Source organism: Crocodylus siamensis, chromosome 2, assembly GCF_052110815.1.
Source record: "Crocodylus siamensis isolate JL-2025a chromosome 2, ASM5211081v1, whole genome shotgun sequence".
In the NCBI taxonomy this organism is placed as follows: Eukaryota; Metazoa; Chordata; order Crocodylia; family Crocodylidae; genus Crocodylus; species Crocodylus siamensis.
In genome coordinates this window covers 255,290,399-255,316,787 of record NC_143396.1, presented here as the reverse complement: position 1 = coordinate 255,316,787, position 26,389 = coordinate 255,290,399, and the positions used below count along the sequence as shown (strand labels likewise).

At 45.2% G+C, this 26,389-nt stretch overlaps 1 protein-coding gene across 1 annotated transcript; it reads left to right on the top strand.

The window, feature by feature from the left end:
* Positions 1-1,291: 1,291 nt before the first annotated feature.
* SNW1 (SNW domain containing 1) lies at positions 1,292-25,133 on the top strand. The gene is made up of 14 exons (XM_090033799.1): positions 1,292-2,447; positions 3,482-3,635; positions 5,379-5,540; positions 15,656-15,751; positions 15,844-15,950; positions 17,229-17,333; positions 17,421-17,490; positions 18,236-18,301; positions 19,545-19,661; positions 20,055-20,196; positions 21,203-21,299; positions 23,059-23,176; positions 24,120-24,283; positions 24,366-25,133. Exons 1-14 carry the CDS (start codon positions 2,434-2,436, stop codon positions 24,562-24,564), a joined length of 1,611 nt encoding a protein of 536 aa, XP_089889925.1. The 5' UTR covers positions 1,292-2,433; the 3' UTR covers positions 24,565-25,133.
* Positions 25,134-26,389: the final 1,256 nt, after the last annotated feature.

The window sequence follows — 26,389 nt, the reverse complement described above, 5'->3', positions numbered from 1 at the left end:
TGAAAGTGCTGGCCAGGGAATGTGCCAGGAGATGCGGTCCCCCAGTGGCTGATCCCACCAACCTGGAAGTGCCAGCGGTTCGCCCGGAAGTGCCAGTGGTGCACCACTGCCAGTTTCAGGTCATGGCGGGTGGGGGAGGTCTGCAAACCCTATCCTGTAGTGATAGGACTGTACCCATGTAATTATGGGGCTCAGACCCTGCAGTGTTCTCATGTTCTGACTTCTTGCGTCCCTACAACTTCTTCCACGTGCTTAAATTAAAACATAAATAATTTTTGTAAAAAGATCTCATTTAAGGTAAAGAAGCTTCAGAAAAAAAGTTCTAAATGTGTCACCACTTTTTGAAAAGGGACATCACTAAATTCAGAACCGTAATGGGGTGCCTTGATCTAAAATGGCTGAGAGCCATTGCACTAGAGATGGGGGGCTCAGCCCACGGGCCAGATCTGGCTTGTGGTGCCACATCATCTGGCCTGCAGGACTCTCCATAGGTTTGGACTGGGAATGGTGGCACAGCTCCCATGCTGCCAAATGTCTGAACCCATAGGGATCCCTGGGCCCTGCACTCCATCCAGTGTGCATGGCCAGGCAGGGGCTGTGCCAGGCCTCAGCACCTGCTCCTGCTCCTGCTCCTTGGGGCAGGGAGGAAGTAGTGCCAGGCCCCAGGCAGGGGCCAGATGAGGCCCCCTGGGGCCTAACGGCAGTGTGCAGAGCTCCTTCCGTCCCATAGACCAGCCCCATGCCTCTCCTCTGGCCAATGGGTCCAAAAAGCTTTGAACATCACCACACTAGAGGGCTCTGCCAACACAGCTATGCCAGCCCTGTGCCAGTGCCACAGGCTAGCTCCATACTGGAGAGAGGGCCATGGTATCTATCCATCACAGATCAGGTCCCAGAGCTCAGTGCCATGACGATGCCCAACAAGGTAATGTCACAGTGAGGGCACTGCTGCTTGGGGCCAGGCAGTGCTGGCATCTGTCATGGATGATGCGAAAATACCATGATCACCATGGTGGTTTTCCCAGGGACAGGAGATAACCACTTTTCTGGCATAGGGTAGTACCCACAGAGGTAATGTATAGCTACTCTCCCACTTCAGTTTTCAATGGGAAGATCTTAGCTCTATGCCCATGTTGCAGAAATCTGCTATGGTTCGTTTCTCGGGAGGCGAAAAAAAAACTCTCAGTCACAGACACACTCCATTAGCAATACAAAAGGTATATATTTGCAAATAGGGTCAGAGAGAGAGACAAAAGATCAAACACTCTGCCCGCGGGGAACACTTCTCAGCAGGCTTTTATCCCCTCTCTCCTGAGCACCTGTACAGAAGCAGGAACTCTTACAACTCATTTCCGGTTCATACAAACATGTATGTGAATACGTCACATCATACATCGCATGTGTATTATAATTAACTACTTAAGTATGCGGGGCGGATAGGCATATATGCATTAGCTTATTACGCATGCTTAGAAAGAACTTCAGGTTACAAAAGGTTCAAGCTCAAGGCTAAGATGGCAATTATTCTTATCTAGCCTAAGAAATGTGGGAGCCATGAAAGAAAGTGTGATTTAGTGTAACAAAGAGATAGTAAATTTGCAGAACAAAGAGAGAGTGATACCTTAGTACAAAGAGCCCTTAGTAGCTTTTTTTTCCTTCAATCTCCAACCCCCGCCCTTCTTCCACCAAGGAGACAAGGAGAGCTAGCAGCTGTGTTTTTCTAACAACACTATTAATAATGCATTTTTAATAATATTTCTAACACCCACTTCATGGAACTGGGCAACTCCTCCCTAGCCTGCTCCTGCAGCCATATGGCTAAGGGCAAGCAAAACCTGGGGGCATCTGAACCCCAAGCCCCTGGGCTTGAGCCTGCCCATAGGATGCCTGCCAAACAATATGTTAACATCTGAAGTCCCAGGTGGGGTGGATGTTTTCTGGTAGTAGGGCCACATATGGTTCTTGAATGATTCATGGATTTGGAATGGATTTATCTGATCTGGCCTGGAACATGAAAAAAATTCTTTAAAAAAGGGAAAAATGATCAGCCCTTACTGCGCCCCACTGTGGTGCACAAGAGGACCTGGACCGAGCCTGCAAGCAGCAGACGTCCCCGAGCAGCTCTACAGCCCCGGGGGAACAGCCCAGGCCCCAGCCCGCACGTGCTCTCCCCAGCTCACAGAGCAGCGCGGAGCCGAGCAACAGCCCTTTACACATGCGCAGTGGAACACTGGAGCCGCCTAGAGTCGTTTGCGGGACCAAGATTCGCGCTGAGGAAGCTTTCAGCCTGCGCGCCTGCGCAATGGGTCATGGCACTGTCCCGCGGAATAGAGACTACAACTCCCAGAAGCCTTTTCGCGCCGCGTCTGCTCGGTTTGGCACCCGGCTTCTCTTCACGGCCCGGAGCCTGGCGAAGAGGAAGGAGGTGACAAGATGGCGCTCACCAGGTCGGTGTGGCCGGTCGGGTGCGCCCCGGTGCGGGGTTGGGGGCTCCCTCGCCCGGCCTCAGTCCTCCTTGGCTGTGGCGGAGTGGGCTTGCTCCAGGGGCCCCGGCCCGCAGCCGGGAGCGCCCGCTTCGGAGGCAGCCGCCGCCCCCGGGGCCGCCGAGGGCCATGGGCGGTACTGAGCGCCCCGCACTGGGGCGGAAAAGCCCCTTGCCGCCGCCTTGCCCTGTGCGAGGGCAGCCGCTCCCCCTTATCTCCCCCCGACCGGCTTCCCCGTGTAGGGGGCGGCTGGTTGCTCGGTGGGGAGCGCCCCCTGCCCCAGGAGCGGGCAGACCCCGCTACGCCCCGGTAGCTGCTCTCCAGGCTCCTCAGACCTTGGCGGGATCAGAAAGGGCTTTGTTACCAGGCAGGCAAACAGGCCCCTCCTTGAGGAAGGGCACGGGGTTTGCCGTAGGAGCCCAGGGCGGGCACGGGCTTCCCCAAAATTTGTGATCTTCCACTTCTGTCCTGAAGGGACAAGGGAGCCCTCCTAGGGCCTAAGTGCTTTGCACCACACATAGGGTAGAAACAATTTTTTTTTTTTTCATTAGTCACTTAGGTATGGAAATGCTTGAAACTTAGGGATTTTTCACATTGTTGTCAAGAGCAGTGGAAAGCATACTTAGATGCAGACTTGTGTAGGGTTTTCCAAGCTTGTTTTTTACCTTGCTAAAGAGAAGGTAGATATGGCTCCTGCCCTGGTTTTGTTCAGACAGTGGGGTGCAAATGTGGATGATGGTTTTATCAAACCCCATAGAAATCTTTTGGCCTGGTGGGGAGAGATTGTGTTCTCTTCTCCATTTAAACTCCAGAGTAGCTGCTGCATAACTGGAAAGTGAAATGCTCAAGTATTGTACATTGCTTATGATCCAATACAGACCAGGGACAGATAAGCAATTATTTTGAATACCGTAGTAGCAGAATCAAGTACTGCATTCAGTCTTAGGTGTGGAGAATGTGAGAATATAAGATTAAAATTCCTTCTCCCATTTTTGCAGTTTTTTGCCAGCTCCAACTCAGCTGTCTCAGGACCAGCTAGAATTAGAAGAAAGAGCAAGAGCTCAGCGATCAAGACAAACGGCACTGGTTTCATCACGCAGAGAACCGCCTCCATATGGTTATCGGAAAGGATGGATACCACGAATGCTGGAGGTAAATATTTAAATTCATGCTCTAATGAAGTCTCTTTCCCTGAAAAGTTGTTCTTCTCTTTTTGAAGCAGAGGTGAATTCTAAGCACTTGGATTACATCACGGAGGATTGTGTGAGCCTGGCTGTGTGGGAATTGGCTGTATGTTCAACAGGCTAGGTGGATGTGTGTTTTATTTTTTCATTTGGTTTATTACAGTAAAAGCTCTATTATCCAGCAGCCATGGGGAATGGGGGGTGCAGGATAACCAAATATGCTGGTTACTGGAGAGGAATCTTTGCCTGGTTGGGCTGGTACCAGGCTTTCACTCCCTGGCATCATTCTTCTGGGGGACAAGGAAGGGGCCGTGCCACAAAGTTGATGAAGTGGACTTCCAGTTTCACTTATGCCGTGTCGACCAGCGTGCTGGTTAATAGAACATGCTGGTTAATAAAAGTGCCAGATAACATGGCTTTTATTGTATTGCATACTTTAGAAACCTCTTAGGAACGCATTATACAGCGTAACTTATGGAACCACTCGTCGCTGGTGGAGGGGGTGGTGCACAGCCAAATGCAGAGTGGCAGCCGCTGCGTGCAAGCTTCCCCCTGCCTCCCCTCAGATCTGGCTGGGCAGGTGGTGCTTCATTGCTGCCTACCCATGTGTACTCTCTTAGGGCCTTCTCAAGTACCCCCAGGGGTACGCGTACCCCCGGTTGACAACCCGTGCACTAATGTTTATAGCTCGCTTTTTCATAGCAAATTTACCCATATGGTATTTCATTCACCCTCTGGGTTTTCACAAAATCTTCCATGTAGTTCATCAATGTAATATAAAATATATTCCACTACAAATCAGCCCAAATATTTAAAAATGACCATGGATGAAACTGGATGAAAACATTGAATGAATGATTGAAAACATTTCATGGATGAAAACACTGAAGCACCTCACTGCGAGTGCATCATGTTGCATTTCTCCTCCCTTATAAGATTGTTCTTAGCATGCTGGGACAACTAATCCTGTATGTGCCTTAACTGTTACTGACTCATGATAGCCTAGCTCAAGATATCAGTCTCATCAGTTTATTAAGTGCTTTAGCTCTTGTGTATTACATGAAAGGGGGAATAATAAAAAGTATAGGGGTCTGTAATTCTTACCCAAGTGATAGTGCATGTCATGCTGGAGAAGTCTGATAACTTAGAATTGGGCATTCCTACTATGCCCACTATAAGCGTTAGCAGGAAAGTTTGGTCATTTAGCAGCAGAATAAATTTGCCTTTAAAAAAAAAAAGTTGTACTTTTTTTGTGTGTGGTAAATACAGATCCTCAGCAGAAGGCCTGTGAATCTTGTGCCTTTCATAGGTCCACAAACACTTTTCATTATAGTGGTAAAGATCACAAATGTTAAAAATGCTGATACAAATAATAAATTGGAGAGGAATTCATATGTGAATCACTAGTATGATAATGCATGCTTATTCCAGTCGGGGCAATAGACCCCTGTTTAGTATAACAGATAATTGTAGATATTTCTCTGAGGGAGATAAATGCATATTGGTGGCTCCTGTTTAAAAAAAAAAAAAAATCCAAATTCTGCTACCCACCCAAACAGTATGCTGTGGTGCACTGTAACTTTGACACTGACAGCAGGGTCAATGTGCTGGAAACCAAAGCAGTTCCTGCTTCTGCTTCATACTGGAAAACACTGACAAAGTTATCCCACGTGCTTTATTCACTATACACTTCTGTTTCTTTCCTGTGTAGGATTTTGGAGATGGAGGGGCTTTTCCAGAAATCCATGTGGCCCAGTACCCGTTGGATATGGGCCGAAAGAAGAAAATGTCCAATGCTCTGGCAGTTCAAGTGGATGCGGAAGGAAAAATAAAATATGATGCTATAGCTCGACAAGGACAGTCAAAGGACAAGGTAATAGCTTCTTAGATGCTTAATGAGGGTTGTGTGTATGGAAGCTTCAGTTGGATTGGGTTAGACCTGTTTCAATAGGCAATCATCATTTTGGTATTTAGATAGCAACTAGATTTGTTAAAAGATTAGGAGTTGAAGTAATGCTGAACAGTGTGGAACAGTGTAACCCAGAAGATATGGTGATATGATCCTTTTGTAACTATAATTAGTAACTTTTTCAACCAAGAGAGAAAGTAATATAGCTGTTTGCTGCCTACGTGGACGTTGTCTGCTGGTTGGCTTTATGCTGGAGTTTAATAAACCTCCTTTATAGGGTGCCAAAAAGGAAGCAAGGCTGTGAGGGGGGAATCCTGGCAGGAAGCCTTAAGTGACTTCAGTGATCCAGGTTTAAATAGAAGTTTCTCTCTCTCCAAGTTATAAAATACAGGCAGCAGCACAAATTCAACTTCCAGAAGAATATACCAACATACTTTTTTTGTAAGAGTTGACATTTTTGATAGTCTTCTGCATATTCATCTTTTGCACTAGAATTGTATCTTTCTTGCCTTCTCTTGCATTGCTGGTGCTACAGGACTTAAGACTGCCACATTCTTAAGGCACTTGGGGCCTAGTACTGCTCCTACTGGAATCTGTGACAAAACTCCTATTGACTTGGGTGGGAGGAGACTTGGCAAAACTGAAATTAGGTGTTGTGGTGTCCGAACTGACATTGAGAGAATGATTTGTCAAACTACCCAGCCCCCATTATTGAGGAGGTCTGCTTCAGAAGGGGCGGATGTGGATGGTAGAATGCATTAAAGCTTTAATTTTCCTTAAGCAGGTGTTGGGGCTGGAGAGATTAGTGAGGCTTGACTAGACCAGATGTTTGACTGTTTCTTTCCCAAAGTATATTACCTGCAGAGGCAAAGGTAACCAAAGGAGACTTGAAAAGAGAATAAAATGCAGAGGCCTGACTTAAAAATTGGTTGTGGGGGTGGTATGGATATTTGTTCTGGAAGACAGGATTTTTCGTGGCATGACCTACCTAGGTTTTCCATGAAAATGAGGGAGGTGTTACAGGTATTATGTTCCCCTGAGGTAGACAAGCAAGGTGTCTAACTTCTCTAAATGTATCAAGAGCTGAAGGAGTGTGAACACCGTGGCAGGACGCTCTTTGGGGGTGCCGTGACCTCCCCTAGCACCCCTACCTACCATGCCAGATTGGGTCTTGAATGCACCCTCCGTCTCACCTGCCATGTCTTGTTGGTATATCATTAATGGGAAGCTGCCTTCCTGCCCTCCTCGGCATGGGGTCTTACTGTACCAGAGCTGCGCCCTCATGGGTGCCCCCTCGCTTCTCCCGCAGCCCCCGCCACATTAGGGCCTATCTCCTGTGTTCTCGCCCACCCTGGGGCTTGTCGCCTGCGGCTCTCATAGCCTGCACCGGTGCCTTGCCTCTATATGCTCGCCCCCTCTCCTGGGGCCTGCTCAATATGCTCGCCCCTTTCTGGGGCCTTTCCCGTACAGACAGTGCCCGACCGGGGCCTGTCACTCCGTGCTCATGCATCCTTGCCCCCTCTCCTGGGGCTTCTCCACATACAGACAGTAGCTCGCCCCCTCCTGGGGCTCCTCCGTATGCTCGCCCTCTCCTGGGGCCTGTACCTCATGCTCCTGCCTGGGGCCTCTCAATAGGCTTGCCCCCACCTGGGGCTTCTCCTGTACAGACAGCACCCCACTGGGGCCTGTCCCTCCGCGCTTCTCGTGCTCTCCGCCCGCATTGGGGCCTTGCTCGCACTTCTTGCGCTCTGGGGCCTGTGCCTCGTGCTCCCGCCTGGGGCTTCTCAATAGGCTTGCCCCCACCTGGGGCTTCTCCTGTACAGACAGCACCCCACTGGGGCCTGTCTCTCCGCGCTTCTCGCGCTCTCTGCCCGCACTGGGGCCCTCTATGCCCGACTCAGGCTTCCCAGAATTGGGGCTCAGGCAGCCTCAACCTTACCTGGCCCCCAGACCCGCCTTCTCGGGCCTATGCCCCACTGGGGCCTGTCCCGATAGTCGCCCACACTGGGGCTGGGACACCCCAAAACACAGCACCCTCTCTGGCGCTAGGAACTCCCCTTCTACTGGGGAGCTCCCTTGAGGCCTCCTCCACCGCTACAGCCTTGCCCGGTCCTCCGGTTCATAACAATAACCAAAACCAAAATCTTCCTCTCCTGGGTTACAACACAACTTCCAAGCCAACCTGGCTCCCTCTCACGTATCTCCTTGTTATCAGGGTTTCTTCCACCTAGTACTGTCAAGCAGGCACTCTCCAGCCATCAGGCTTCTATATTATGTTCTGGTCTGCTCCGCTTGCTCCAACAGAGCTCTCTCTTCCTCAGGCTGCCAGCAGGGGAACTGACTCTGGCCTCGGCCTTGCAGTTTATAAAGGCCAGGCCCTGCCCCCTTCCGGTCAGCTGATCCAATCGGTTGCCTTAGCAACCTACACCTGTGCTGCCCTTAGTGTCCTGCTACAAACACAATTCATACGTAAAATGGGGTGAGAATTGCCTTTGTCAGAGTGGCTAAAATTCATTGACCGTCTTCAAAACCCAAATTAGGCTTTTATATTTAGACTTCTCTGAAATTGATCTTATAACTGCCAGTGAGTGAAGCTCCAAACTACTGTATTATTTAAAAAAAATTGAAACCACAGTCTAATAAGTGTTGAATATATGTCATGTATTACATGCATTATTGTGACAGGCATTTTAAGTTGCCACAGTCAGTTTGAAAAATAAGTTAAAAATCAGGCTGGCTCTAAACTGCAATGGATTGAAACTCATCTGAATCAACAGAACCAATGGCAATGTCAGTGTATTAGTTGAAGGAGATTTGTACTGGGTCTTGCTTTGTTTAACATCTTTAATTATCTGCAGGAGGGAGGTGGTTCAAAATGGTAATTATACTTGTATAAGACAGTAATTGGGACTTTGTAGTAAAATATAACAAAGAATAGAAAACAAAAAGACAGGGCAGAACTATAGACAAGAAATAACAATCACGCTTCTCCTGCCCCTAGGATGTCAGACGGTTCACAATGAAGAAAACACCTGAAAATCCATAGAGAGCAATCCTAGTTTTCACAGGTGTCCCAGCAAAGACTCCAAAGCTTTTCAAAGCATATTTTTAAGTCCAGAGTGAAATTCAAAGTTCAATTATCCCAGTCAAAGTTTGAAAAATCAGGGTTTACCTATAATCACTTGAAGTAGTGGGCATGGACATGGATAAAACAAAAGCCCAACTGTGAGATTGCAGTGTGGTGTCTGCAAAAATAATGCTGGATCTTTTAGCCCAGTGGTTGAAGATAAAATATTTTCTAGAGCTGAGAGAGGAGGTTGTGCACCTCAGTTATTCCATCCTAGTACTGAGGTGCTCTCAAACTGTAGATGTAAAGTAAACAAGCTGGTTGGGTAGTGGAGAATATGGCAGGTACTAACAAGAGTCCAGTGGAGGGTAATGGAAGTGGTTAGGGGCCTGCGGCACATGATTTATGATAAAAGGCTGAGGGAATTGGGCTTATTTAGTCTAGAGAAAAGAAGACAGAGAGGGGACTTAAGAGCAGCCTTCAACTACCTGAAAGTGGGTGCCAAAGAGGATAGAGTTGGACTGTTCTCAGTGGTGATAGATGAACAAGAGCAATGGTCTCAAGTTGCAGCAAGGAAAGGTTTTAGTGTTTTTTACTACTAGGCTACCCAGAGGTGGTGGAGTCTCTATCCTTGAAGGTTTTTTAGACCCAGGTAGACAAAGCTTGGGCTGGGATGATCTAGTTGGGGAGGCACCTGATTTGAGCAGGTGGTTGGACTAGATGACTTCCTGAGATTCTGTCCGACCTTCATTGTCTGTGGCTTTGCGATCAGAAATCTTCAGGTATGCCAGCATTACATATTTTACCTATACATAGGGTTGGCAGGATTCAGTTTTTATCGGTAAACATTGATAAATGTCAGTTTTACCTCACACTCGTAGACCAATGAAAAAATATTTTCATCATTAATAATTAGAGGTGCACTGATGCATCAGTCCGATATTGGATCTGCGCCGATATAAAGAAAATTGACTGTATCAGAAATTGGCTTTTTTGTTTTGCCTAATGTGGCTGATAAATGCCCCGTACATGTATACAGCTGCAGCCAAGCACATAGGCCAGAGGCAGGCAATTATTTCGGGCGGAGGGCTGTTTACCCAGTTCTGGCAAGCTATCGAGGGCTGCATGGGTAGTCCTGACCCTTGACAGGTGCCCTGCCCCTGGTCACCATCTGGGGACCAATGTCCCAGTGTCCTGGGACCAATGTCTCGGGGCTAGTACTGGTGGGGCCCAGAGTGTGGCACAGGCTGGCAGGGGTCTGTGGAGCCAGGCTGGGCTGCACCAGCAGGGAGAGGGGGGAGCTGGTATGGCTCCATAGAGTCCCTGCCAGCCGGAACCCTGTACTTTTGCCACCCTGCTCTGGGCCCCGCCGGCGCTGGGCAGGCCCTGCTGTTGCAGTAGCTCACTGGGTTTCCCCTGGATCCTACTGCCCCCGATTCCTGTCATTTTTGACAGGAACCAAAGACAGATAAATATTTATTTTCTAAATTTTTTTAGGGGCTCCACGGGTCAGATAGAATGTGAGAGTTCTTGGTTCTAGGCCCATTCCATCTCAACCAAATTGACTTTTATCATCACCAAAGGTACTTGGTAGATATAAATGTTGAGCATGGAGAGGAATTATGCAAATATGATGGCACCAGCTAGAATCAAAAGTGTTAATTAAAGGGGGGAAAAAAAAAACTTAGGTTCCATTTTGAAAGTGTTTGGTCATGGAATAGCCTCTCGGTGGAGGTGATGGAAGTCTCATTTGAGCTGTTTTAAATGAGACTTGAGAGTGTTAGGAAAGAAGTAATCCTTTCAGTGAGCCGTGGTGGACTGGGTTACAGAATGTCCCTTACCAACCTAACTTTTGCTGACATATGAATAAAATTGAACAGAGAACCTTGAATACCCTGAGCTATGTAGGTAAATCACATTCTCTAAATTCTCTAATAGTCTCATGAGATGTTCCATAAGGAGTCTGACTGGGATCACTTCATTAGTTGGCTTTTTATCAGGGAGTTTTGTTCTCCCCACCACCTTTGGAAATGTTGAATAAAGTAGACTGCCTTCCTGTGGTGGAGACTGGTGCTGCTGGGCCTGTCTGGGTAGCTTGCCAGCAGTTTTCACCATTTCAGTAGCTTATCACTCATGCTCCTGTGGTTCTTTATCTTGGTTTTAAAAAATGCTACTAGGAGCTTTCCTAGAAAAACTCTGGTTTTGTGGTTCTTGAGGATCTGGCATGTCATCATCTCTCCTGCCTGGGGCTGGTGTAAGGAGCCTGCCAAATGCACAGAAGCCAGGGATGGATCCACAGATCAATCTAACCATGACCTTATGGGATCCCAAACTAGAGATCCATAACAGCTGTCCCTATGCAAATCTCTCTGTACTGCAGCATATCTGACTGGCATATTCTCAATAACAGCTTAGCCCATGTGACTAAAACATGGGCAAGCAGCATTATTAATTTAACCTGTTTTGTTGGGGCTACTGTTATGTCTTCATTAGATGGAGGTACCGTATTTTTCAGACCATAAGACGCACCTGCCCATAAGACGCACCCAGTTTTTAGAGCAGGAAAACAAGAAAAAAAATATTCTGAACCAAATAGTACCGGTATACTAAAATAAAATAAAATAGTACCGTACCTAGCTGCCTCCTGTCTCAACGTTCTAATCCTGTCAGTCTGTCAGTGTCACACACACACACGCAGGGGAGGCGTGCGCTGTGCCGATCATGTGACCTGACTGACTGACTGACATTGAGACTCCAGGAGGCGGGACTTCCCCCACACACAGCAATCCACAGCATGGGAACGGCAGCGGACAGTAAGCGGGCGCATGGGACCGCAAACAAATGTTCTGGGGTACCACACCTTTGGACCATAAGACGCACCCTCATTTTCCCCCCACTTTTGGGGGGAAAAAAGTGCGTCTTATGGTCCGAAAAATACGGTAGTTAACTGTTAGTCTGAAGTTAAGCAGAAATCAGAGTAGATTTGCATCTTAAAGGTGAACAAAATCAGATTTGTATAGATCCATAGATTTCTAGGGTCAGAAGGGACCTATTAGATCATCGAGTCTGAGCCCCTGCTCTGGGGTCAAGTAACCCTAGCCAGGTGCTTGTCTAATCTCCTTTTGAACACCTCCAAGGTAGGAGAAAGCACCACCTCCTTTGGAAGCCCATTCCATGTTTTGGCAACCTCACTATAAAGAATTTCTTCCTGATGTCCAATCTAAATCTTCTGTCCTTCAGTGTATGGTCATTGTTCTAGTAACCCTGAGGAGCACCCTGGTAAACAGAGTATCCTCTATTCCCTGCTGACCACCCCCACCAATGAGTTTGTAGATGGCCATGAGATCACCTCTCACCCTTCTTCTGCGGAGGCTGAAGAGATTCAGGTCCCTCAGTCTGTCTTTATAGGATCTTACCCGCAGGCCCTCAGCCATACAAGTAGCCCTTCTCTGAACCCTTTTCAAGTTATCCACATCCCTCTTGAAGTGAGGCACCCAAAACTTGTGCTGCAGTAGATGAAAGTTAGCCCATAGTAGCTTAGCTTTCATTGAACTCAAGGTGAGATGATTTATCTGAGCAGTTACTATAGAACAGCTATGCCATGGCAAACCCCCAGTCCTCGCCACAGGGTAGATTGTGCCCACACACTCCAAGGAAAGAACTTGTGAGACTACATGCAATGCCACTATCTGGCAACCTCTGCCACACACAATAGGATGGAAGGTTACTGGTAATTCATCAGAACATAGCATGAGCTTTCATAAGCAGAGGGCTTACTTCATCAGGTGCTGTGAAGGTAGTCCCTGATTTAGTAAGTATATAAGGTTCAAATTATGCTGTCAAACTGTTAGAAAATTTGATCACGATTAATTGTGTGATTTTTTTTTTTTTTTTTTTTTTTAAGTCAAAATTAATTGTGATTTTAATTGCACAGCTGAAAACTCAGAATTATGCAAGTACTTCATATGGTTGGGCATGGGTTTGGCCGGGGTGGAATTTGTGAAGGTGTGAGGGGCTGTGGGTGTGTGTGTGGGGTTTGGAACCTGAGGAGGGAAGGTGGTTCCCACATGCCCTGGCAAGATGTGGGGTACCATGGGTGAGGAGTGGGGGGCAGCAGCACGGCTGGCGGGGGTTGTCTTGGGACTGAGTGAAGGGGCAACACACATGGACAGATGCATGCACAGCACCTCAGCACAGGCTCTGGGCGGCTGCCGCAGAAGGAGGGGGTGTCACCTGCAAACACCACCAGCAAACCCACCAGGGTTCCCTATCCTGGCAGGGTACAGTTTTAGGTCATGCCCAGAACCTGGGGCCTCCTCTATGCCCATAGCCCTAGCCCATATATCTCCAAGTTGTTCCTGGTACAAGGAGCTCAGCAGGGATATGTCCTTCCCCTGCTGGCTGGTCTTCAAACTCCTTTAGGACAGAGAGATGGGCATTAAATGGCCACTCTCATCAGACACCTGCCATCTCCCTGGCCTACCCACAGTGCCCTGCCACAGCTCCCCATGCCTCATCCAGGGGTGCACACAGCAGGAGGCCCTCCCCACCCCTGGGCGAGCCACCTTGGCCCCGTGACCCCATTCACCCCAGCCCCTGGCTCACTCTCTCCCTTATTGTGGGGGCCTCCATCTACTCCCTGCCACCCCTTCCCTCTCTTCCTCCCCCCCGCCCCCGACTTACTGGTGCAGTGCTGCCCTACATGCAGCATGTAGACTGGCTGCTCGTGTATCTGTGTCTGTGCATCTATGTGTGTGTCCCCTACCTCCTGTTGCAGCCATCTAGAACCCACACCCAGGGTTCCCTACGGTCCTCTGGGCTACCATTGTTGCCCCACTGAGAGGCCTGGAGGCAGCAGAGCTTGGGCACCGGTTCCAAAATCATGTGCATTGTTAACATGTTAAAATTAATGCAAGAACCAATTAATGTGTTAATGGCATGTATTAGCTGTGATTGACAGCCCTAGTTCAAATCTACCCTGATGTTGCATAGGGCAGCTGTCTACACAATTCTCTCCCCACGTGAGGTCCTTGGGCTTCGTCCCTTTACATGATGTGGGGAGGAGCTAGTGTTAGGTTGGAGATGGCACCATATAATTACCTTTCACAGAAGCTGCTTCTCAAGGGCCATTTTTGCAGAAGTGGCTTGTGCCCTTGTTGTAGAGTGGAAGTTAGAAGCAAGTAATATAGGGAGCAAAAAATATTTTGTCGTCACAATACAGCAGAATTCGCTGCTGCCAGATTAGTCCAGTGCGTGGCTGTGATCATCTATTTGAAATTCTTATCAAGGAGGATAAAGGTTGTATATTGATTTACAAGGATAACATTCTCAGACATTTCAATCCATAGTGCAGTCCCGAATTGAAGGGACCTAGTCGAGTCATTTTGCACCTCAAGAGTGCTCTTCATTTTTCTCTGATGCAGGTGCCATGTAATCTCTTGATGACCTAGCCTGTAACTGAGATTGTTTCCATTATTTCTTCTCTGAAATTACAGCAACACAATCTACTTGGGCCTCAAACCTTCCAGAAACCACAACTTGTGCAAAATGTAGCAACATGCCTTCTTAACACTGTGGGACATCATGGAATATATAATTTGCTTCATACTTGTCACAATGGCTTCCCAGAACATTGTGTCACATTGAAGTCTTCCCATGATCATAGCCTTGGGTACCAAAGTGCAGTTATCCAGGTGAAAGGAATGGAAGATTTGAAGGATTAAAGTAAATGCCTTGAGACACGACACTGTGATGCATTTCTTACCTGATTTTTTTTTTCCCTCCCATTAGCCAAAACAGGGATCCAAATAATATTGGATAGTCTTGTACATTTTTGGAAGGAAGTGAGGTTACAGTGCTTATTGCTACTTCTGTCAAACTAATCACTCAATTCCAAGTGCTTTCCTGCCACTTTCCACACTAATAGAATATTTGTTTAGTGAGTAACGAGTTCTGGATTTAGCTTGTTCACAAAGCTTATTTGTGACCTAGGCATCTCTCAGGGGGTATGTTGTAGTTCTGAGAGAACTCTTTTGCCTTCTCTTGCCTTTTGGGATAATCCAAGCTCTTCTGACATGCCTGGCTCTTCGTGCTGGAGACATTTGGGTGTTATAGTTAATTACCTTAGAAGAACTCTGCACTTCAGATGTCCTTCACTTGGCTTTGCAAGTTACTGGAATATTACTGATATTCATTTAAAGGATTATTAATTTTGGAGTGCATGGGAAAAGAAGCAGTAAATGGCTCTTATGTGCTAAATGAGCATTGAGAATACAGGTCAGTTTTATAGTTTGGTATACACCATCAGGAGCTCTTTATTTCAGTTTTCTCCTTCATAATTACAAAGCTTTTTATTTTTTAATCCTTTGAACTAACAGTATCTGACACTCCCAATTCACTGGGACAAATGTGATATTCAGACTCTTTCACATTTTATTTTTCATGTGATTCTTGCAGCAGCACTCCTTCCTAGATTTTTCTTATTGTATCTTAAAGTTAGTTGTGTCAGTGAATTGTATGAAGGCTGCAGTATTCATGGGGAAGTGGGGCATGGAAGGGTGGAACATGGACAATAGGTCTCTCAAATATTTATTGGCAGTAGGGATGATGACAATGTAAAGTGTGAAAGCAGGGGCAATGGGTTGTATATCGGTTTCCCTAAGTCTTGAAACTGAAAATATAAATCTGGATCCCCTAACCCTACTGTGGGCCCAAATACAGAGGTAATCAGAACACTGGGAGCCAGGAAACTTGAATGCCAATTAGCCCTGCTGTTGGATTAGTTTACTCTGTGACTGAGGTAAAGTCACTTTCTTTTTCCCTACTTCTGTTCATATTTCTGTAAAATAGGAGCAAGACTACTTTCATATTTGACATGGATAATTTAAGAATTATTGGTAAGTAGGAGCTCTCAGATTGGTAACAGCTGAAGGATAATCTAGCTTCTAAAATGCCTCTATGAGGAACTCTGCCTTTTGTCTGTTCCTAATGCACTGATCATTTTGCATTTCAGGTAATTTACAGCAAATATACAGACCTGGTACCAAAAGAGGTTATGAATGTGGATGATCCTGAGCTGCAAAGACCTGATGAGGAAGCTATTAAAGAGGTACTGCATATGGGGGTGGACGTAGCTGCTCAAGCTACCCTGCATTTCTTGCATCTTGGTCAAAGTACTTAATACTATGTTCTTGATTACAGATAACTGAGAAAACAAGAGCAGCTCTGGAGAAATCGGTGTCCCAGAAAGTTGCTGCAGCTATGCCTGTCCGAGCTGCTGACAAACTAGCTCCTGCTCAGTACATAAGGTTAGTGTGCATAAGCCTTGTCTGTAGACGTTTGATTGTGGAGGACATCCCTTCCTTTTTGAAAAGAGGATCCTCCTCTTTGAAGCCTGCTCCTTGGCACAAATATATGTATGTGTATATGGGTTTTTTTTTTTTAATATACCAGCAGTTTTGACGTGTTAAGGGGTTACTGCTTTTCAGGGAAACGTATTACTAGTTCCAGTACAGAAAACACAGTGCAGTGGAATTCGGCTTTTGCCTGTGAGTTTTTATTCAAAATGAGATCTTTATAATTTGCCTCTCCCTTTCCGGTTGCTCTTCTGAAACAATTACAAATTACAAGGCTAGTCTTTATTTAGGAGGATTTTTCAGCTACAGCCACAGGCAACCTTCAGATCAGAGTTTGACTTGCTTCAGCATGTACATCTGTGCCAGAATATGAAGGAATCTTCTGGGTCATCATAACTAGTGAACCTGTTAATAGGGAATGGTTTCCCAAAATATAGAGCTTCTGGCTAAGTAGATTCTCTGGCCTGATCCAGACGTGTTGGCATGTGCATTTCCCCAGGGACAAACAGCAGCAGCACAATATGTACCACTGCTACTTGTCTCCAGGGAACACCTGTGCATGTGTGCTCTAGCACATGGCATGTTGCCCTGGGTAGCATATAGAAGGCTGGGGCCAGCACCTGGGCTGGGGCTAGCAGCCTTACCTGGGGGCCTCCCAGGGCTCCAGTGCTAGCAATGTAGCAGCAGGGAGCCTGGCCAGCGGCCAGAGCGTGACTCCGGCTGGCCAGGCTCCAGTTTGGGGCTGTGCATGCTGCTGCTATGTGCTCCGCCCCACTTTTTCTGCTGCAGGTTTTTTTTGACACTGGGTTCTCCCAGTGTCAGAATATACCCCAGCATTGCAAATTAGCATCATGGTGAATACCTACATGTGTGGCGTGTGTGGTGCTGCAAATGGAACTGCAGCGCCACATACAGCATGTGTGTGCTTACCTTGTCTTGATAGTTTGAGCTTTTATTCCACCAAGGAGAGCACATAAACACCAACAGGCTGTCCCTATGCCTGAAGTTGGGTGTTTGTGCCTGAAAGCTTGTAAAGAACAATTTTTACAACAATGTAGTTGGTCTGATAAAATATATCACTTTTATTTTACCCAAAGAACCTTGAGAACTATTTAAAGAATTTGGTGTGGATGGAGCAGAAATGCTGAGGGAATGGTTCAGGCTGAGGAAGGTGAAATAGAGCACACAGTGTGCATAGAGAACTGAATCTGTCTTGATGACTTTGTTCAGGTACACACCATCTCAGCAGGGTGTGGCCTTCAACTCTGGAGCAAAACAGAGGGTTATTCGAATGGTAGAGATGCAGAAGGACCCCATGGAGCCCCCAAGATTCAAGTGAGTACTCTACCCCTGGAGCATTTCATAGTAGCAAAGTGAGGATTTTGTGTGTTCCTTTACTGAGCACACTGCTTTATTATACAGGATTAACAAGAAAATTCCCCGTGGGCCACCTTCTCCTCCAGCTCCCGTAATGCACTCTCCCAGCAGAAAGGTATTGAATGTGGTTGCTGTGTTTTGGTTTGGTTTCTAGTGTCTGTACTTGACTAGCACTTGTGCTGCATTTGCCTTCTCTCCCTGTTGATGGGTGCTGGATGATGCTGATGGGTGTTGGATGCTTAATCTGGCATGTAAGAGTCTGGCAGTTTTGAAGTGAGTCAGGTTTCTCTAACCTTGACAAAGGGTGATTACATTCTTTACCGGTTTCACAGAGGCTTGCGTTGTTGTGACTCCCCTTGGCTTGTAGGTCTGACTGAGATACTAGCCTTAACACAGTGGCACTGCTCTTTGACTAGCATACAGGCTTTGTTTCTGCAGCATGAGGTTCGCTGTCCCTCGGAGGATTAGTGCATTGGCTTGCTTGTTCTTGAGGACAAGGGCTTGACCTGGTGTTAAACATCTAAGAACAGTAGTACTAAGTCCAGCTATGAGCCGTGTTCAGAGTGGTCACATGTCAGCAGAGGAAGATGGTGGCTTGGTAACCATCCAGAGAAACTTAAACTTGGACTGTATCCACAGTATGAAAATAACTACGTAAAGTATTATTCCTCTGCTGTATCATTCTGGAAAGTACAGCACAGTAAATGCTTCAGTTTTCACCAAAACAAGGTTGTTATTCTTTTGCAAAAGCTTCCTGGCCTTTGCAATGTGATTTGTCCCAGTGTTTTCATAGCTGCCATTTTGAGAGAAAACCTGCTGTAAATCTAAAAATGACTTCTCTCCCCTATCTCTCAATTTAGATGACCGTGAAGGAGCAACAAGAGTGGAAAATTCCTCCGTGCATTTCAAACTGGAAAAATGCAAAGGTAATTAAGTTGTCATAAATTCACCCTCTAATATTGTGCCCTGCTGGGAGACTTCTGTGAATGATTTGCAGCCTGAATAATACTGGTTTTAAACCTCCAAAGCTCAGTAAACTGGCTGCTTTCAGAATGGGAAACACAATTGTACAGCTTGGTTTTTCTCTTTGCTAGTTATTAGGAATGTCAAGATGACAGGAGCACAGAGCTGAAAGAGAATATATTACTTCATGTCAGAGATTATACATTTTGAGAAGAAATGACACTTAATAAAAATCCCTGTAGTGGTGCAGTATGTGAAGCTTGAAACAAAATACTGAATGCCCTGAAAGTGAGGCCATCTAAACTGAAAAAGGAAAAGGTGGCTTCAGAGAACTTAGTCATTTCTTTTTTACACTTGCTGTAGTCTGAATTTAGAGAGAATTCTTGTGCCTTCTCATTCATTTTCTACCTGCAGTTAAGGTTAAGATCTTTATTCACTAGCAGGGAATGCACTTACTTTGCTGTTTAGTAGGAATCATCTATACTGGCTCTACATTGGTTGTCAGTAAATATGCATTTGCATTTGGAGGGGAGGGCATCTAATAATATATTGACATGGCTGTTTCAACCATTTTTCTCAAACTGACTAAGAGACAGCCATGAGGAAACTCCAAATGTAGGTGGAAGGAAACCATGTGCTCTGATATTTATTTTCTCTGCTTCTGTAATTGTGTTAAGGGGACTTGCACTGTAACGTGAATCTCTAGTGGGTATCAAAACTCTTAAAATTCAGGGAGACAAAATCTTCATAAAGATCTTTAATCTCCCCAAATGCCTGCAGAGTACATTTTTTGAGAGATTGTACATCTTTTCCCTATCTCATGCAGTTACTGGTAATCTTGTCCCCTGGTACACAGCTTGGGGGGTGACTGAAGTTTTTATAGATTCAAAAAAAAAATGAAGTACATTTGAAATGCATTTAAAAACTACCTAAACATGGGGAAACTGCTTGGTTAGTTCCCAGAACAGTTAAGAGTTGAGACATTGATTACAAATGACCAGTGGCCTCCCAATTAAGGTGTCATTTGAAAAATACATGCTCTGTGTGAAACAGGGTAAAGTTTGCATTCTGTAGTGTAATTATGTAAATGTGTGAAGAACAAGTCCACTGAAGCATATTAATGATGGGTTAAGATTTTGGATTGTTTCGTTTTTAGTACACCATGTTTCTTTCTGGTGATGAAGTGCCTGTCTGTTTTCACGCCAGGGTTACACCATTCCATTAGACAAGCGTCTGGCTGCAGATGGCAGAGGACTGCAGACTGTTCATATTAATGAAAACTTCGCCAAGCTGGCTGAGGCTCTCTACATTGCTGACAGAAAGGTCAGGCAGTTGTTTAATCTGCGTTTGCAGTGGTTGGTTTTATTATTTTCTTTGTATTTTTATTTCCTTGAGGGGAAAACGACTGGGTGAGGTTATGGCTTTCTGCTCAGTCTTCCTGCTGGGTTGACATGTGATATAAAGTCTTATCCCAAAGATTTTTGAATCAGTGACTTGGCAGGGGCTAGCCTCTGGGAGCATGTGGCTCTTCTTGGTTTTTAGCTTTAATTGCTAAGCTGTATAATTGCCTGGCTTTGTATGTCACGTTTAAGATGTGATTCCTATTGAAAACAAATGTGACACTGTTTATTGGGCAGCTTCTGAGCTCCTTCTGCTGTCCTTGCATCCAGGGTGGTAGCAGTATATTGTTAATCAAATGTTCTTAAACTCATGCAGGCTCGTGAGGCCGTGGAGATGCGTGCCCAGGTGGAGAGAAAAATGGCTCAAAAAGAAAAAGAAAAGCATGAGGAAAAGCTCCGAGAGATGGCCCAGAAAGCCAGGGAAAGGAGAGCAGGGATCAAAACCCATGTGGAGAAAGGTAATTCTTTCTCCCTCTCTGCAATCTGCCCGCAAGAAATCTAGGCAGGATGCTTTCAGGTGCTTTCATTTTTGTTTGAACCCTTTAAAATTAGGGGAAAAAAAGAGCTTGAGAGTCTGTGATTTAAAAAAAAAAAAATCAGGTTTTAAGCACTGAAATGGTTTCTGGTCTTGAGTGACTTTCCTGTCTATTCAGCCAGTTAATGGGCAAGTAATTTGAAGGGAGTCTGAATTTGAGTCCCAAACTTCTGTGGCAGCAGATGTTGCAGTGAAGGCTCTCCAGAACTCAAGAACTGGCTTTGGACTTTGGGAATCTTTGACATTAACGAGGAATATAGCAAGAAGTCTCCATTGTGTTCTAGGTCAATTATTAACTAAATAGGAATTATTGGGGCAGCCATTTATTCTGGATTGAAATACCAGTAATCTAGGCACCGTGTTTAAGGAAAGGGCAAGAAGCATATCAGAACTGTTGGGTGCATATTTACATGTTACATGGCAGTGGATGTTCTTGCACACAGCCTGGATTTGATCTTTGGATACCAATGGCTAGTTTTAATAACACAAAAAGGTACTTTCTGGATAGAGTGGAATATATCTGAATAATAATCATTACCACCACCATTATCCATGGTACAGGAGGACTTATCACTGTGATGCACCTTTAATGTCCATGGGAGTTGACAGGTATTAATTCCCAGGCAGAGCAGAGGGAAATAATTCTATATGGATTTAACCTAAACCGTTGGAAACCAAGAATAAACAGTTATAGCAGAGACTGCAACCTTCACCTGTTTTGGCAAGCCCAATTACATGCTTGCCATAAAAGATAAGTTTTTTTTAATTCTCCTTTTTCAGTTTGTTCAAAATCTAATGTAGTTTTGAATTAAAGGCCCTTCATTTTTTTCTAAATGAATAGAATTCAGTTACTGTGATGAACTGAAGTTTAATTAACTTAGATAACAAGTGACTGTACATAATGAACAATCTCAAATGTGTCTGTACAGAGGATGGAGAAGCTAGAGAGAGAGATGAAATTCGACATGACCGGCGTAAAGAGAGACAGCATGACAGGAATCTTTCCAGAGCAGCCCCTGACAAGAGGTGAGTCAAGAAAAGCAGCTTGTTTAGTAGATGTTCTCACACCAGCTTCTCCATCTGACTATGCAGGTGTCTGAACTGCCCAATAGGGGGTTGCATTGGCATTGAAGCAAGATCAGTAGATAAAGTAATCTGATCTGTTAGGGGACTTAATCTCTAGTAGTGTGTGTAACTTCTGTAGGCAATGTTTGACTCTGAGTTTAGGACCGGTAGGCAAGGCTATGATATTGTCACAGCCTCGTAGAAACCTTTGAATTTGAAGACTGGCTCTCATGAGGTACCTTGCTACTTTGTCAAAAGATGATGACCCACAGGATCATGGGGTATATTGCCTTTAGGAAAGAATGGGAGCTCCCATGAGGCTGTGCTTAAAAATAATGAAACGAAGCAGGCATTATTGGTCAGTAGGGGGGAAAATGGGACATTAGACTTCCATGCTGGAGCTCCTATAAGTATGGCCTGGGTTAAATCTTGAGCCCATCTTGCAGCATGGCAGCTCCTTTTAATCTAGGATTTCCACCCATGTTCTGTCCCCTCCCCCCTTCCACTCCTGATCTGGTGGAGGAGCCCTGTGGCTTGCTCCTGATGGCTGTGAGGTAAAAACCGCAGTTTTAAATGTGCTGTGGTTTTGTCTCCTGTCTGGTCAGCAGTAAGCAGTGTGAGGCAAAACCTGCAGCATATTTGAAACTGGCTTTTGCCTCCCAGCCATCAGGAGCAGATGGCAGAGCCAACAGGCCCTTCCGCCAATCAACGGCAGGGGGGCATGTGGGGGGAACTCCCAAGATTAAAGGAGCCGCCATGCTGTGAGCCGGACCCACAATTTAAAACAGGCTCTACCTATAAGGCTGTGCTCACAGATGGAATTTATACTACAAGGGTCATTGTTTTGTTTTTTCCATGAACATTGCTGCTTTTTCCTCACCTCTGATACTAAAAAAACCCCTTCCAAAATGATAGCCTTACTTATAAGGGTGCATGTACTTTTTTTTTAAAAATTTTTCAAACCCTAGCTTACAGAAAATGCGGGTGTAAGTCACAGAATTACAAGAACTTCTGTTGTAACAAGTTTGCTATGTTAAGCCTAGCTTACAGAATCTAATTTTCTTGATCAGAAGCTATTTGACTCAAAGATGTCAAGATAGTTATCTAAACTTCAGATTTTGGGCCAGACACCATTTGGTTGACAACAATAGAGAATAGAGTCTAATATTGAATAGACTCTTAAGTTGTTAGAACCTAGGAAATGTGTAAACGGTCGGATCAAAATTCAGGCTCTGTTGATGTTGATATAAATTTTACAATTGATTTTTAGTGAGACCAGGATTTCACCCATCTGGTTCCTGGATCCTTTCCCCTCATAATTGAGTTTAGACACTTCTGCCTATACCCACGAGGTTGGCTTAATAGGACTTGTTCACTACAGGAAGTTTAAATTCTCAGCTCACAACTCTTAGATCACTAACCCTATCAAACTGCCTTTGATATTGGGTTTTAGTGAAAACAATACTGCAGTTTCTAGACAGGTTGAATGCAACATTGTACTAACAGTAGAGGTTAACTTGGATGCTGTAGCAACTTGACTTTTTTTTCTCAAAATGTTTTCCTTGCCAAAAGACCACGTTAAGCTTTACTTACTAAACATGAGCAAGGCACAGAATCCTTCAGAATAACTTACTAGTGAAGCATTAGATAGCAGTTTCTTAATTGATGCGATTGAGTTTGCCTGACAAACAGTGTAAACTTGGTTATATTTTTAACTTAGGTCAAAGCTGCAGAGAAATGAAAACAGAGATATCAGTGAAGTTATTGCTCTAGGTGTTCCCAACCCTCGAACATCTAGTGAAGTCCAGTATGACCAGAGGCTTTTCAACCAGAGCAAGGTAAATGGATGTGAGCTTCTCAATTGTGTGGGATTTTAAAAGGGACATGCTGGCCCAACCCACCCTTTCAGAGGGAGAATGCAGAGTAGAGAACTGGAGTTGACCCCATTTTGTCAGATATATGAATGAGTTCTGAAGGAAGACTGGTGCATCTCAGACAGAGTAGAAATTGCTTCAGCTGTCCTGCGCTCTCATTTAATGCTGATGGCATAGTGATTGGATGTTTTGAATGCTTAAATGTATGATGGCCGTCTGCCAAGAAAGAATGTTGCTTTTATGTTTGAGGAGTAGAGGAGTTTCATATAAAAGTGAAGACCACCATTCCCCTCATGCACCAAATGTATTTCAATAGGGGAAATGTACCATAGACATAAAGGTAAAGGTTGATGTTCCAAGATTGAAAGTAAACAGTCGTAAACTTGTAATTAGCTGATTCTGACTTGTTTACATCTAAATTGATAGCAATAACAGGTTTTAGGGGGTCCTTCTCCACTTTTAAGTCATCACTCTAGATGAGATTTTCTTCAGCCTCCCTGAGTTTTCCTATTTGATTTCACCTCCTATGAAAGACCCACAAGGAAAAGCAGCAGTTCCTACTGCAGTTCTTCAGTGTTATGACTCAAAAAATTAAACATTCTCTTTCTGACAGTTGACTAAAGTTCTAAACTAACTATTCCTTTTATTATTGCAAAAATCAGCCTTCATCTTTTTTCCAGGCTGAAACGTGGTAAAATTGTTATTTAAGCTACTACATTTCAGGACAGGGCCAAAGTGTCATCCATAGTCTATTGTGCTTCTTGTTTTACAGATGGTTGCAATTAACAGACTTAATTAGAAACAGGTGTTACTAAGCACTTATTATTTAAATCAGCTGAGTTCTGTAAACTCCAAGCATCTTGTTCTGGTTTTTACCTTTATTCTTACCTATCTTCCCCTTTTCCAGGGTATGGATAGTGGCTTTGCTGGAGGAGAGGATGAAATTTACAATGTATATGACCAACCCTGGAGAAGTGGTAAAGACATGGCCCAAAACATTTACAGACCAAACAAAAATGTGGATAAGGACATGTATGGTGATGATCTAGAGGCTCGAATAAAGACAAACAGGTAAGAGAGAGAGCATATCAGTCTTCTTTGCTGTTCATTTTTAATAGCAAATGGATGGAATATAATCTCTCTCCTGCTGCAGGTTTGTTCCTGATAAGGAATTTTCTGGCTCTGACCGTAGACAGAGGGGCAGAGAGGGACCAGTTCAGTTTGAGGAAGATCCATTTGGTCTGGATAAGTTCTTAGAAGAAGCCAAACAGCATGGAGGTTCCAAGAGGCCATCCGATAGCAGCCGCCCTAAAGAACATGAGCATGAGGGCAAGAAGAGGAGGAAGGAGTGAGTGGCCTGGCCTCTTTGACAGGCAAGAATGGACTGAAACCCTGGACTCCATGCTAATAGCACTTTTAATCTATCAGCAGGGATGCACAGTGGGATGGTCATGTAAGAAAGCAATGTACAGACTACACACATGGATTCTTTGGAGATAACTATCCATGGGAAATGGGAAGGGGAAAACCATTTTGAACCATTAATAAGGGTGTTATTTTTGTATACAGAATTTTGGCCTGTGCTCATACTCATGAGAACTCTTTCAGCATTTCAGGTTAAGAGGATACTCCTGTTTAGAGCTTTAGTTCTGTCTAGTTAGCTAAAGCTTTTTACTTCATCTGATGAAAGTACATCTGGTGTATATAGCTAGCCATTGCTTATGCTGTAATGGAAATATGGTGGGGACCTTATGATTTGGTGTTCTCCTGCTGTGGCTGTATAGTTTGTACTGAAAGAGGAACCAGCTAGACTCTGTTAAATCCAATACTCATACATAGTTTGTCAGTAATCTTTTATTTTAAATGCGTTACATGCCAGTGTAATAAAAAGCCTCCTTCTGATGTTAATCCATTCCACTAAGTATGGATCTTAGTTTAATACTGCTCTGGAAAGGTGCTGACTTGATCTTGAGCTGGAAAAAAAAATCAAGTCACCTGTTTAAAATCACTGTCTTGATGTTTCACTATAATTATCCCCAATTTCATGCAAGACATGCTGTTAAAGGTATTCTCATCTACAATAAAGTGTGGTTTCATCCTGCATGAGTACAGATTCCAAGTTCCCAACAAGGTTAAAGACAGCTGTGTTGCCTTGCAAATCATATTTAGCCTAGTAAAATACCTTTTAAGAGCTTCCTGGGAATTTCATGTAGAACTAATAGGAAGTAATTGTCTGAGGCACTTGCCTGGAATGAACTAGGATAAATTGCCAGTGAACCTTTTTACAGTGAGGCAGAAATTCATCGCCTTACACTGAGGACTTCTGAGCGACTGAAACTTAAAGCTGACTGCTGTTCAGTCCTCATCAATTAAACACTGCACAAAAACTAGAGAGCTATTTTAAGTTTATCATGCTACTTTACCACAGGGTGAAACCTTCCTCTACTATGTACAGATTAGAGGTACACAGATACATCAGTCTGATGTCAGATCGGCATTGATACAAAGAAAATTTACTATATTGGAAATCTGCTACATCAGGCCAATAATTTGACCGATAATTGGCCTGTGCATGTGCATATGTACAGGCACAGTGCAACACAGGAGACGAGGACTACAGCCCCATACCGTTTGAGAACTGCCAGCTGGTAAGTTGGGCATGGTGGAAGGGGAGGGGGGAGGGAAGGCATGTGTGAGGAGGCAGATCAAGGCCCCTCACGGCAAGGAAGAGTGTAGGGCAGGGCCAAGTGCTGCCCTGGCAGAATGGGCATGGCCCAGAGCTGTGGTTGGTCATAGGGGGAAGGAGGGCAGCTTCTACTGCTGGTCTGGCAGCTCCTATCGGTCATCTGAGAGAGTATCCACCCCTTTATCTGCGCAGGCCAGGGCAGGCTGGGGCTGCACTGGGAAGGGGCTACAGGGGCAGCCTGCAGCTGCAAATTCACCATCTCTCTTCTCAGTGCAGCTCCACCCTGTTGGGAAGAGTTTGGTACAGCCCCACCCTGCTGCCCCACAGATCTGGGGGCACCCCATCCCTGGACAAGCAGCAAGAAGAGCACTGGGAACCACTGAATATGCAGGCAAGCATTGGATGAACCGCAGGACCAGCAGCTCCCAGACGAGCAGCGCACAGCAGCAGGAGCCGCCTACCCCCCGCTACATCACAATCTATGCTGCCCC